Source organism: Cervus elaphus, chromosome 5, assembly GCF_910594005.1.
Source record: "Cervus elaphus chromosome 5, mCerEla1.1, whole genome shotgun sequence".
Classification (NCBI taxonomy): Eukaryota; Metazoa; Chordata; class Mammalia; order Artiodactyla; family Cervidae; genus Cervus; species Cervus elaphus.
Window position 1 is genome coordinate 87105394 of NC_057819.1, and position 13378 is coordinate 87118771.

At 43.8% G+C, this 13378-nt stretch overlaps 1 protein-coding gene across 2 annotated transcripts in view; it reads left to right on the plus strand.

Moving 5' to 3' along the window:
* Positions 1–2839: 2839 nt before the first annotated feature.
* The window catches only part of LOC122694351 (C-C motif chemokine 3-like), a 32865-nt gene continuing 22326 nt past the window's right edge, over positions 2840–13378 (plus strand). Inside the window, exons 1-3 of one of the 2 annotated variants that reach the window (XM_043902990.1) lie at positions 2843–2964; positions 7158–7259; positions 8715–8816. In XM_043902990.1, coding sequence (XP_043758925.1) covers positions 2898–2964; positions 7158–7259; positions 8715–8816 — 271 coding nt within the window. In that variant the 5' untranslated portion in view covers positions 2843–2897. Of the gene's footprint in view, positions 2965–7157; positions 7260–8714; positions 8817–13378 lie in introns of both variants that reach the window. The other variant, XM_043902991.1, reaches the window with a different exon arrangement.

The following is a 13378-nucleotide window of genomic DNA, read 5'->3' on the forward strand; positions in this document are numbered from 1 at the left end:
TTTTGTGCCTACGCCGTCCGAGTGGGTCAGGCAGCCAGGCGCTTGACAGGCGCACTCTCCCTGGGTGCAGCAGGCCTTCTGCCCTCCGCGTCCTCAGCCCCAGTCCCCGCCTGCGCCTGTCGGGTGCGTGCGCCTTCTGCCCTCCGCGTCCCCAGCCCCCGTCCCTGCCCGCGCTGGTCGGGTGCCCCAGCCCTGTGTCTCGCCGCGACCCTCCCGGCTCAGGAGGTCTTTGATTAGAAAGTGGAGGCCTGTTTGCAGTGCAGTAGGGGATGCGGTCCTTGGGCCCCAGCCTGCCCCTTCCCCTCCCCTCTGCCTCCTGCCTCCGGCGAGCTCTTCTCTGGACTTGCTCGGTCCCTTTGTTCTGCGATCGGCCGGCAGTGTGTTCCGGCTGGTTAATTTTCTCTCTCTCTTTTATTGTCCCACAGTTTAAGTTGGTAACTCACAAAAGCTGCCTCCGATTGTCCTCAGGGCACTCCGGCCCGGTCCTTACCCTAAGCAATGCCGCCTGCTCCTCTCCATTCCGCCCCCACTTGCTGGTGACGGATGCGGGCGTCTGGGGTACTTTTCTGCTGGGAGTTGCTTTTAGGCACGTAATCTGTGAGTTTTATTTATTGTTCCCCTCCCAGTCAGGTTGCCCTCCGAGATTCAAAAACTTCCCCCAGACCCGCCAGTGCGAGGGTTTCCTGGTGTTTGAAAACTTCCTCTATTAAGAGTCCCTTCCTGGGACGGATCTCCGTCCTTAGCTCTTTTGTCTCTCTTTTTATATTTTGTCCTACCTCCTTTCGAAGACAATGGGTTGCTTTTCTGGGCGCCTGATGACCTCAGCTAGTGATCAGAAGTTGTTTTGTGAAGATTGCTCTGCGTTCAGTTATTCTTTTGATGAATTTGTAGGAGAGAAAGTGGTCTCCCCGTCCTATTCCTCCACCATCTTGGCTCCTCCCCTATGATATGTTTAATAAGCCCTCCTAACTGCACTTCCTGACCCTAGTTGTGCAACTTTTCAACCTCGTCTCCATATTTTAGGGAGTTTTTCTCTCTTTTGTCTTTAATTGTTCATTGTGCAAGTGATATATGAATTTGTCTTGCTTACCTTAGTCTTATTTCAGTTGACATTAAAGACCTCTTGATTACCTAAAGCCCCCAACTCATTCAGTTATTCCTAAGAGGTGTGCTGTTACTACTTGAGAGGTTATTGTTGCAGAATTTTTCTACAACATGTGTATAGATTCACAAATATTTAGCACCACCTTAGGAGAGAGAGAGAACAGATATGTCCCTTAACAGTATCATATGATGCAATACAATATTTAGAGCCAGGTGCTGATGCAGAGACAGAATTTTACAGGAAAGAAGTCATGAAATATGAAGCCAATAATATCTGAGTTTGAATCCCATTTAGTAGCTTTGTAACCTCAAACAAAAGAGTTGGGGTACCAGTTCACCTTACCTGTTTCCTGAGAAACCTGTATGGGGCTCAAGAAGCAACAGTCAGAACCAGACATGGAACAACTGACTTAATCAAAATTGGGAAAAGAGTATGTTGAGGCTGTATATTGTCTTATTTATACCCATTTATTCAATATACCCTGCTTATTTAACTTATATGCAGAGTATATCATGAGAAATACCGGGCTGAATGAGTCACAAACTGGAATCAAGATTGCTGGGAGAGACAACAACAACCTCAGATATGCAGATGATACCCCTCTAATGGCAGAAAGTGAAGAGAAACTAGAGAGCTTCTTGATGAGGGTGAAAGAGGAGAGTGAAAAAGTTGGCTTAAAACTCAACATTCAACCAGCTGAGTTTGGTTGGCAACCAGTCCCATTGCTTCATGGCAAATACATGGAGAAAAAATGAAAACAGTGACAGGTTTTATTTTCTTGGGCTCCAAAATCACTGTGGATGGTGACTGCAGCCATGAAATTAAAAGATACTAGTTCCTTGGAAGAAAAGCTATGACCAACCTAGACAGCATGTTAAAAAGCAGAGACGTCACTTTGCCAACAAAGTTTGTCTAATCATAACTATGATTTTTCCAGTAGTCATGTACAGATGTGAGAGCTGGACCGTAAAGAAGATTCAGCACCAAAGAATTGATGCTTTGGAATCGTGACACTGGAGAAGACTCTTGAGAGTCCGTTGGATTGCAAGGAGATCAAACCAGTCAATCCTAAAGGAAATCAACCCTGAATATTCATTGGAAGGACTGATGCTGAAGCTGAAGCTCCAATATTTTGGCCACTTGACACAATAAGCAGACTCATTGGAAAAGACCCTGATGCTGGGAAAGACTGAGGACAGGAAGAGATGGGGGGGGACAGATGATGAGATGGTCAGATGGCATCATTGACTCAATGGACATGAATATGAGCATACTCCAGGAGACAGTGAAGGACAGGGAAACCTGGTGTGCTGCAGTCCATGGGGTCACAAAGAACTGGACACAGCTTAGTGACTGAACAACAACCTCAAGCAAGCTATTTAATCTTGTCATACCTCAGTCATGATGCTTAAAGAGGAAAGCATTCTGCACACAGAGGTTGTTGAGTTACCTCTTCTATATATCATCTATCTATCTTCTCTTCTCTCATTGTCTTTCCCTTTCTCCCTCTCTTACTTTCTCTCTCTCATCTGATATATTCATTTATTACTAAGGAGATATAGTCCCCTTGTCTCAAAAGCTGGTTTGGAAAACAAACATTGCCCAGCACCACAAAGTTTGTGGGTTTGCTTTTTCCCAGAAAAGTTCACTGCTTGACAAAGTCCAGGATTCAAGTTACCTAAGTGCTGCCGGTGGCCATGAACTCTGGCCCAGCCCTCTGTTCAGGAGGGTATAAATCTCAGTGGCTCGGGTCTTGCTTCATCATCAGCACACAAAGGCCTCAACTAGCAACATGAAGCTGGGCGGCCTCTTCCTCCTGGCCAGTCTCCTCACCCTCAACACAAGGCTCCACGCAATTGGTAAGTCTTGTCCCACCTCCCAGAACAAGAGAGTCAGGAAGTGGGAAATCTAGGACTGTTCTGTGCAGTCTAAAGAGGGGATGGAGCGGGGATGGGTAAACATGGAGAACAGTCCACATGAGGGGACGCTGGGACACACTTTAATTTTCCCGACGAGTCCCCATGACAGCAGCCCTCTGGGTCTGCCGACCTCCACTCTCCCTTTTTCCAAAGGCCAACCTCTCCATTTGCACTGCCCTCACCTCCCCCTCTGACTCTGCTCCATCAGCTTCTGGATCTCTCCCCAGTATTTCTAACCCTCTTCTCTCCATTTGATTCTACCTACAAGCAAATAAATTCCCACACTGTTGAGAAAACATTTTTCTGAACCCTCTTCTGTCTTCTCTTTCTCTTTCTTCCAAACCACTGGCCCCTGAGCCCTTCCAATACAGCTTCAACCATCATCATTACAGTCACCACTGATACCAACCCCCCACCCCCAACCCACACTCCACTCTCCAAAGGCACCAATACCTTCTCGCGTGACAATCTAAGAATTTTTCTCAGTTGTCAATCTCCTTGGTATCTCTGCAGAACTGACATTGTTCAGGATCTTTTCAGTCTGAAACTCTCTCTGATGGCTTCTCTCTTTGCTCTTCCTTTTCTGTGCCTTTGGCTTTCTTTTCTTTCTATCAATACCCACCCCCAACTTTATAGGCTCATGGTCAAAGATGATTTCTTTGGTTGCCTTGCTCCTGCCTTGAGCTCAGTCACTAAGTCGTGTCCCACTCTTTGAGATCCCATGGACTGTAGCCCACCAGGCTCCTCTGTCCACGGGATTTTCCAGGCAAGAATACTGGAGTGGGTTGCCATTTCTTCCTCCAGTGGATCTTCCCGACCCGGGGATCGAATCTATGTCTCCTGCATTGGCAGGTGGATTTTTCACCACTGCGCCATCTGGGAAGCCTGCTCCTCCCACTCCTATGTAATCAATGACCAGTCTTTGTGAAATCTTCTTTCACAACTTCTCTTACAGCCTTTCCAAACTGACCTGTACCACCCTAGTTACATCCCTGGACCCTTGCAATACTCTTGGAACTCTCTCTCACCTAAAACACGTGTTGTGTGTTGAATTCCAGCCAATTCTATGCATGAATGTGAGATTGTTCTTCCCAAAGTGCAGCTCTAATCAGGTGACTGATTTCCTCAAAATGCAAATGTGTTCTTTTATGTGACGACCTCCCCAACTCCTGCCTGTGGAAATCTCCTTAATCCTTGAAAGCCCCACTGTACTGGCTATTTCCACCATAAGCATAATGAACATACTCATTCCTTCTAGATTAGGGCAGTAATTCTCAAACTTTAATATGACAGGAGTCATCCGAGGATCCTGTTAAATTGCAGATTGTGATTCAGGTCTGGAGTGGGGCCCAAGATTACGAGTTCTTAACAAGCTTCATGGTGATGCTAATAACCCTGGCCAACAGACCACATTTTAGGTAGAAGAGACTCTGCCAGCACTTTTGAATCACCCCAAAACGCTTGTTAAAAGAGACCAATGCCAACATCCTCTGCTCAGGCTGTCTGAGGTCTCTAACTTTCTCTGTGTGGGGTGTGTGTTTTTACTGAGATAAAATTTACCATTTTAAGGTGCACCACTCAGTGCTTTTGGTATATTCACATTGTTGGACAGCCATCACCATCATCTAGCTGTAGCTCATTTTCATCACCCCCAGGAGAGATCCCATATCCATTATCCAGCTCCCTGTTCTGTCCTTCCCCCACCCCCTGGCAACCTCCAACCTACTTTCCATCTCTAAGCATTTTTATATTCTAGCTATTTCATATAAAGGAACTCATTTAATAATGTGGTCTTTTGTGTCTGGCTTCTTTCACTATTTTCAAGGTTCATCTAAGTTGTGGCATGTCAGTACCCACTCCTTTTCACGGTTGGATTGTTTAGATCTGCCAGATATGATTTATACATTCATCAGTTGATGAACATTTGGGTTATTTCTACTTTGTGGCTAGTATGAAGTTAATGTTGCTATGAACGTTTGTGTGCAAATTTTTGTGTGAACATGTTTTCAATTCTCTAGGGTAAAATGGCTAAGAGAGGACAAAAAATTGCTAGGAGTGGACATAGTCACATAGCAAGTCTATGTTTAATTTTTTGAGGAACTGCCAAGCTGTTTTCCACAGAGCCTGCACCAATTTAACCACGATCAACCAGTGAGAGTTCCAATTGCTCCCATATCCTTGCCATCACTTGTTGATACCTGACGTTTGATTATAGCCATCACAGTGATTGTGAAGTGGTATTCCATTGTGGTTTCAATTCACATTTTCCCAGTGACTAATGATGTTGGACACTTTTTCATATGTTTAATGACCATTTGCTTATGATGTATTCAAGAAATAACTATTCAAGTCCTCCTTTTGCAAAATAGAAGTGTTTGCTTTTTTCTTGCCGAGTGATATATTCATGATATATTCTGGATATTAGACTTATGATATTAGATTTTATGATATTAGATTAGATATTAGATTTATGATTTGCAAATATTTTCTCCTATTCTATGATTTGTCCTTTCATTTACTCAATAGTGTTCTTTAACGGACAAAAGTCATTAATTTTATGAAGTGCAATTTCTTTACCTCTTTTGTTGCTTGTGTTTTGGGTGTCAGTTTTAAGAAATCATTGCCCAATTCAAGGTCACAAAGATTCACAATGATGGTTCCTTCCAAGATTTTTATAGTTTTAGCTCTTATAGTCAGGTCTTTGATCCATTTTGAGTGAATTTTTCTGTATGTAGGTATGTATATTATGTATGTATGCATTTATGGTTTGAGGTAGTAATCCAAATTTATTTTTTTTGCATGTGGATATCCATTTGTCCCAGCATCATTTGTTGAAAAAAAAAAATCCCATTCTTTCCCAATTGAATGGTCTTTGTCAGTGTGTGTGTGTGTGTGTGTGTGTGTGTGTGTGTGTGTGTGTGTGTGTGTGTAAATCCCAGCTGATTCTCTAGCACAGTAATGGTTAAATCACTCCTCTCCACTCTTTTCAGTACCTCTTTCATGTCACTTTCTATCAAACGTGTTTAACATTGTGAATTACAGTCGTTGAGAGCAAACTTTGATTTCCCATCCTGATTATTTCTGCCTTGCTGATATGAAACCTGACTCATACCTCTATTTCCTCAAATATCTAGTCCCTATTCTCTACATATAGTAGGTACTTTTTAAAGAATAAGTTGATGAATTAGAAACAAGGGAATGGATGAGTAAATAAACTATGAAAAATGAATGAATGGCTGAATATTAACGAAGAGTTATGATCCCCAACCTTCCTCCACAAATTGGCAACAGCTTATGAAATCCTAAAATGTCAGAGACATGCTGTCTCTGGGAGCATCTCTAGTCCAGCTCAGCATCAGCGTCATCTGGAGCCCTTATTAAAATATACATGTATAGGCTCAACCTTGGAGAACCTGAGTAATCAGGTCTGGACCTGGTCCTACTCTCTGTAGTTCATTTGAAAGCTCCCAGATGATTCTGATCATCAGCCACACTTGAGAGTCACTCATCTAGTCCAGCTGCTCTTTACTTGCTCAAGCCACACACCAGACAACCCCCATTTACAGACGATAACAGGGAAACTGAGTGAGATTCATAGTGAGGGTGACAGAAGCAGGTCAACCGCTGGCAGGACCCACAGTGAGAATCCTCTTGTAGGTGGTGATGTGCTTGTTGGTTGAGATGTTCTTTTGCCCAAGACTTTGAAGCAGCTTTGAGGGTCTGCCTCCATCTTTAAACTCTGTCTCTATGAGTATCAAGACTAGAATCCAATAAGTGCTTCCATCAGAAATAGTTTCTTTGTTGATATGTGGCAGAAACACAATGTTGTAAAGCAATTAACCTTCCATTAAAAATAAATATTTTTTTTAAAAAGTTTCTTGACCTTTGGGGACTCAAGGTTAATCTCACTGAGTTGCATAACACAAGGGACGTGTGCTTTAATGGTAAACAACCCTGAATTCAAATCTGAATAACCCAGATCTTATTTACTGGAAGGGTCAGATGAGGAGTTCATGTTTACACAGTGAAGTCCTAGATCAAAGTGTATCCTGATGTTATTAGGTCATGCTCATTTACAGGATAAATGTTCATGGTATTTAAGTGCCTCAACCCAGTCTTTTCTAACCGTGAAGGTGTCTGTGTGGAGCAGTGCAGAGGAGACCGGGACTGTGCGGCAGGAGAGAAGTGCGTCAGCAAGGGCTGTGGCCATGTGTGCTCACCAGCCCCGCAAGCAAGTAAGGCTGAGCGCCCTGCCCTAATTCCTCAGCTCAACAGGAATATGTTTGGTCCTGCCCAACCTTCCAACTGCTTAACACAAACACACACCCAAATAGCTCAAACAGTTACCTTATACTAAGTTCTCTGAGTACTACCTACTACCCCACGTGCTAAGTCCCTTCGGGTTTGTGCCACTGTGTGGCCCCTTGGACTGTAACCTGCCAGGCTCCTCTGTCCACGGGATTCTCCAGGCAGGAATACTGGAGAGGGCTGCCATGCCTTACTAGGCCCCACTTTGCTATCTCTCCAGTGCTTGGGTTAGCTGACAATCCATCCTTAGTAGATTCCTCAGGAGGTTCCCATGGAGCGATGTCCCCAGTTTTCTCCATCAGCCACCGCATTGCTGCCCACAGATTTCTGCACGGAGGCAGACGTCTCATGGCTCTGGTGGGGTTTAGTGCTGTGTCTCCTTTCATCCACTCGTAGTTTGGACTTTGAGGGGATACCTTTTTGTCTACATGTTTTAAGTTTTGCTATTTTGATAGCTTTGTGTGCTTTTACGGGGAGATTTTAGAGAACTCAAAAATGTATGCAATCTACACAATTAAAACCATTTTTCCAGAATCTGACATTATATTTGTTGAACAAATTCTTTTGCCTTTATGAAGCATCTGCTTGATCCTTTTGCCCATTTTTCTGTAATGTCATCAATTGTTACTATTGATTTATAAGGAATTCTGGATGCAAGTTGTTTGCTGTATGCATGGATTATAAACAGTTTCTGCTAATGGGGCTTTCTTTTCACTCTCTTAATGCTGTCATTCAATGAAGAAACATTACTATTTTTAATGAGATTCCATCTACCTATCTGTTTTAACGGTCAGTAATACTTCTGTGATATTTAAGAAATACTTGCCTATCCCGAGATCATAAAATTATCTGTTATAGTATCTTCTAGAAGCTTTATTGCTGTACTTTTTACTTAGGTCTATAACCTATTTGGAACAGATTTTGTTGTGTGGTATGAGGTAAGAGACAAGATTCCTTTAAAAAAAAATATATATATATATATATATAAAAACAATCCAGTTAACCCAATTTCATTTCAGTTCTGCAGCTTTGCTTAAAATTATCTTATTTTCTTGATTATTGTTGGTTTGGGGGAAACTTTCATATAAACTTTTAGAATAAGCTTATCCATTTTTGTGAAAAATTCTTCAATGATTTTGACTGGGATAGTATTAACTTTATTGGGGTGGGGGACATGATATGTTTATGACACAATCTTTTCATCCATAAACATGGCATCTCTCTCCATCTATAAGATAGTTATTTTTTTCTTAGTAGTCTCACATATTTCTCTGCACATATTTGGTTAGATTTTTTTTTGAATGTTATTGTAAGGGCATTTAAATTATTTATTTTCGAACTCAAGACTTGAAAGCTTTTAACCGCATCCTTCCTCTTGTCAGGCATCTGTGTGAATGAGTGCAGAGACGACAGGGACTGCGGAGTAGCAAAAGAGTGCTTCCAAGATGGCTGCCGGCGCGTCTGCCTGCCTATGGTCATAGCAGGTGAGTCCTGACTTTCTCCACCACCGTCTGTCCTGGGAGGGTTAGGAGCTTGGGGTTATCTAAAGTTGCACAACTGTGTGGTCACCCAGAGAAACACTGGAATGCCTGAGGTGTCTCTCTGTTCTTGCCTTTTGAGCAAAAGATTGGTCACCACACCCTTTTTCCCTACATTGTGAAGTCTGGGAATGCTGGGGGGAAAAAAATCTCATCTAATTTTGCACAAGGAATGTATACTTATTACAGAAAAGTCAGGAAGTACAGGGCAAATTGATGGCAAGATGTGCCTATAATTGTATTACCAGGAGATAAACATATGTATATGTTCATATCCTTCCACATGTATATTCTGAGGGTAAGGCCTTGGCACCACAATGAAGATCCCACATGCTGCAATTAACAACAGAAGGAGCTAGAAAGAAAAAAAGAACAGAAGGAAGGAAAGAAGATTTTTAAAAAACAGAGAGAGCAAGAGAAGAAGAACTGGATGGGAGCTGGCGAGCTAAGAATGGGTGGAATAGAAGCCCTAGGAAAGAGAATAGCATATGCAAAGGTCCTGAGGTGAAAATGAAGATCCTACATTTGAGATGAGACAAGAAGATTGGTGTGGCTGGAGCTTCAAAACAAGGGAGCAGGCTGAGCCTCAGGAGACAGGCAGGGACCCAATTATGGGTCATTTGGCAGGATATGCTACAAGGATTTTGAATTTTATTCTGGGTATAATGGGAAGCTTTGGAGGGTTTTCAGGTGACTGCAGTGGAGAATGGAAGGGATGCAGGAAGAATGGAAGTGGAGAGACCTAGTGGAGGATATTGTGGTCATCAGGGTAGGAGATAAGGATGATTTCTATTGGCATGAGTTTTTTCATGTCTGCAGGTAAAGTTTGTGTGTAGGAATATATTGCAGTTACTTTGATTTTTAAATGAATATTCAGTAAAGCAACAAATTAAAAATATAGCCTACCAGGGGATAAAGAAGATGTGGTACATATATACAATGGAATATTACTCAGTCATAAAAAAGAATGAAATGATACGATTTGCACCAACATAGATGGACCCAAAGTCTGTCATACTGAGTGAAGTAAGTCAGATGAGAATCAGAAACATCATATGGCATCCCTTAGATGTGAGATCTAAAAAGACATGATGCAAGTGAGCTTATTTACAAAACAGAAACTGCCTCACAGGCTGAGAGAATGAACTTAGGGCTTCTGGGTGGAAAGGGGAAAGCGATAGTAAGGGAGTTTGGGATGAATACGTACATACTGCTATATTTTAAATGGGTAACCAACAAGGACCTGCTGTGTAGCACAGGGAACTCTGCTCAATGTATGTGGCAAGCTGGATGGATGGGAGGGAGGGGAGTTTGGAGGAGAATGGATACATGCGTTTGTATATGTATGGCTGAGTCCCTTTGCTGATCTCCTAAAACTATCACAACATTGTTAATGGGCTATACTTCAGTATAAAATAAAAAGTTTTTAAAAAGGAAGAAAAAACATAGTTTCCCATGTTTCACCCATCTTAGCCTACTTATAGCAAAATTTAAGAAGTCCTTAATGAATGCTTAATCAAGTAGAACAGATCAGTCTTAAACAATCTTTCCTATATAAATTTTTGTGGATTAAAATTTGATAAACAATTAAGCTGCTTTGATTAATTTATTGAATTTTAAAAAGTACTTTCCACACCCAATCTAACCCTCAGAACCTTCTAAAGTACTGGACTCCTGTAAATATAACAAATTAAACTTATGACTCTAGAAAAATCAAGTTGTGTTAAACATGTCAATGTTCTCTGTTAACTTAGCCAAGTTCTCTTACATCTCTCAACTCAAAATCACAAGCACAAAATAAACTGTTTAATTACACATCTTATATTAGAATTACAAGGATAATCTGTTATGTACTCTAAGAGGCCATTAAAAAATATAAGTGCTCTAAGTTCAAAATTATGTACATGATTCCAGTGATTACAAATTTATGGGAATTCCCTGATGGTTTAGTGGTTAGGACTCAGCGCTTTCATTGCAGAGAGCCCGGGTTCAGTCCCTGGTTGGGGAACTAAGATCCAGCAACCTGCATAGAGCTGCCAAAAAAAAAACAAAAAACAAACTTTTAATTAATCTCTGCATCTGAATATTAATAGTTTGGACCTGGTTTATATATTTTTTAATTAATTAATGAATTGTTTATTAACCTATTTGTCTGAGTTGAGTCTCAGCTGGTCCGCAGGATCTTCCTTGCATCAGTGAACAGACTCTAGTTGGGTCGTGCGGGCTTAGTTGCTCCAAGGCATGTGGAATCTTAGCTCCCCGCCCAGGGATCAAACCCGCGTTCTCTGCATTACAAGGTGGATTCTTAACCACTGGACCATCAGGGAAGTCCCCATATCTTTCTGTGTTTAATTACCACCTTTGTGAGGCTTACCCACTGAAGTGCAGTGTTACTATCTTACGCAAATTGAGATTACTGGGCCAATTTTATATGATCACCACCAGATCATCATCCCAGCACTGGAGGGTGCTTATTGGCCAAAATGGACTTCTGACCTGGGTTTGTGCACTTCAAGTGTGACGCCATGACTGGGTACATGGAACTCTACTTTAATACTCAAAATGGCAACAGGAGGCTTGGAATTCACGTCTTTTAAATAGGGTTGGTGTCTTCTAAGTTCTGATTAGACCCTTGAGTGCTTCTTCGTGTGACTTGTGTAGACAGAAGCCAGCGCCTTCACTGAGGGTGTAGCAAACAGTCCTAACGGCTATGCTAGACTTTGTTCATGTCTTTAGCTCTTTCAGGACATTTATTACCCTTCCCTCTGGCACTAACGATGCTTGAAACCAATCCATCCGTCTTTAGATCCCGTAATTCTGTAATTCTCTGTGATCTATCTGTGTGGATAGAATCCTGCATCTTCTTCTAAGGTTACAGCAGATGCCCTGCAGCAATTTCTTCCCACATAATTCAGTTCTGAATGCCTGAGTTCTTCCTGATGCTCAGCCTTGACTCCAGGTGCCTGGTTGGATTCTGCACACCGACCAAGCTCTCATCCACTTCTGAGGCACATCCTGAGGTCATGCGGATGAGAGCTTGGATGGGGGTGGTGGTGGAGAAGCCAAAGTGGCTGGAATTGAGAGAGGTTTTGAGAGAGTTGACAGGATTTATTGATAGACAGGATTTGTTGATAGATCGGATGGATGGATCAGGGAGAGTGTTTCAAGGATGACTTCCTGTTTTCATCTGGAGCAGCTTGGAGGATGGAGGTTCCATTCCTGAGGAGGGGGACTCAGGGAAGGAACGCAGCGGCGGTAGTTATAGCTCCACATTCAGGGGACGCTCGGTAGCCACCCAGCTCCCCGCAGGCCCGAGCACCCCAGTCACTCAGGAGGAGAGCCAACCTGCCTGGCAGCGGGGGTGAACGGCCACAGTACGCCACTCTGTGGAGCCTGTTCTGCAGAGGTCGTCAGGGGCCCCTTCTGTGCCCACCCCCTCCCTGCCCCTTCGCCCCTGCACTCCCGCCCGTCCTTCCCGGAGACCCCAGGTCTCCCCACCTCCTCACTCACTCTAGTCCCTTTGGCTTTGAGATTTGGGCTCCCATCCCATTTGAGTGTGGATGGAGGTGCAGAGAACTGGTTTTCCCATGGGATTTGTGTGCAAGAGCACAGAGGTGCTAAGGACTGGAGTTTGGAAGAGGAGGGGGCCGTCAGGTGAGGAAATGGCCCTGACCAGGGCAGCTATGGGCTCTGAGGACTAACTGTGCTCATTTCCTGACTTTGCCCCTGACAGTAGGTGGTCGTCCACTCCCCACCACTAAACTCATGGATGTACAGAGACCTCTGACCTCTGGTGTTGAAGAGCATCCTTCCTCCATGGGAGTTTAGGGTCGAGGCCGACAGCCACAGAGTGCCTTCTCCAAGGACTGAGTTGGAGGGCGTGCGCTGGGCCACCCTGGTGTCCCTGAGGCCCTTCTGCAGTCTGAGTCCAGGGAAGCACGGCCAGACTGAAATCAGCCTCTGCCTCCTGCCTGCCTCCCTTTCCTCCTCACGCCCACAGAGCACTGCCCTGTACCTGCCTCTGTCCTTAGTTGAGGAGGTGGTGGGGAGGATGGAGTGGAGAGGATGGCTGCATTTCCAAGGTCACTTTTACCCCAGGTGTCAAGGATAAGGGCCAGGCAGGATCTAAAGAGACTGTAGGACTTCAGTGTTGGGGTGCACGGATTGGGGAGGGAGCACCGATTTTGGGGGAGAGCTCAGGCTATGGTTTCTCCAGTGGTCATGTATGGATGTGAGAGTTGGACTGTGAAGAAGGCTGAGCGCCGAAGAATTGATGCTTTTGAACTGTGGCATTGGAGAAGACTCTTGAGAGTCCCTTGGACTGCAAGGAGATCCAGCCAGTCCATCCTAAAGGAGATCGGTCCAGGGTGTTCATTGGAAGGACTGATGCTGAGGCTGAAACTCCAGTACTTTGGCCACCTCATGCGAAGAGTTGACTCATTGGTAAAGATCCTGATGCTGGGAGGGATTGGGGGCAGGAGGAGAAGGGGACGACAGAGGATGAGATG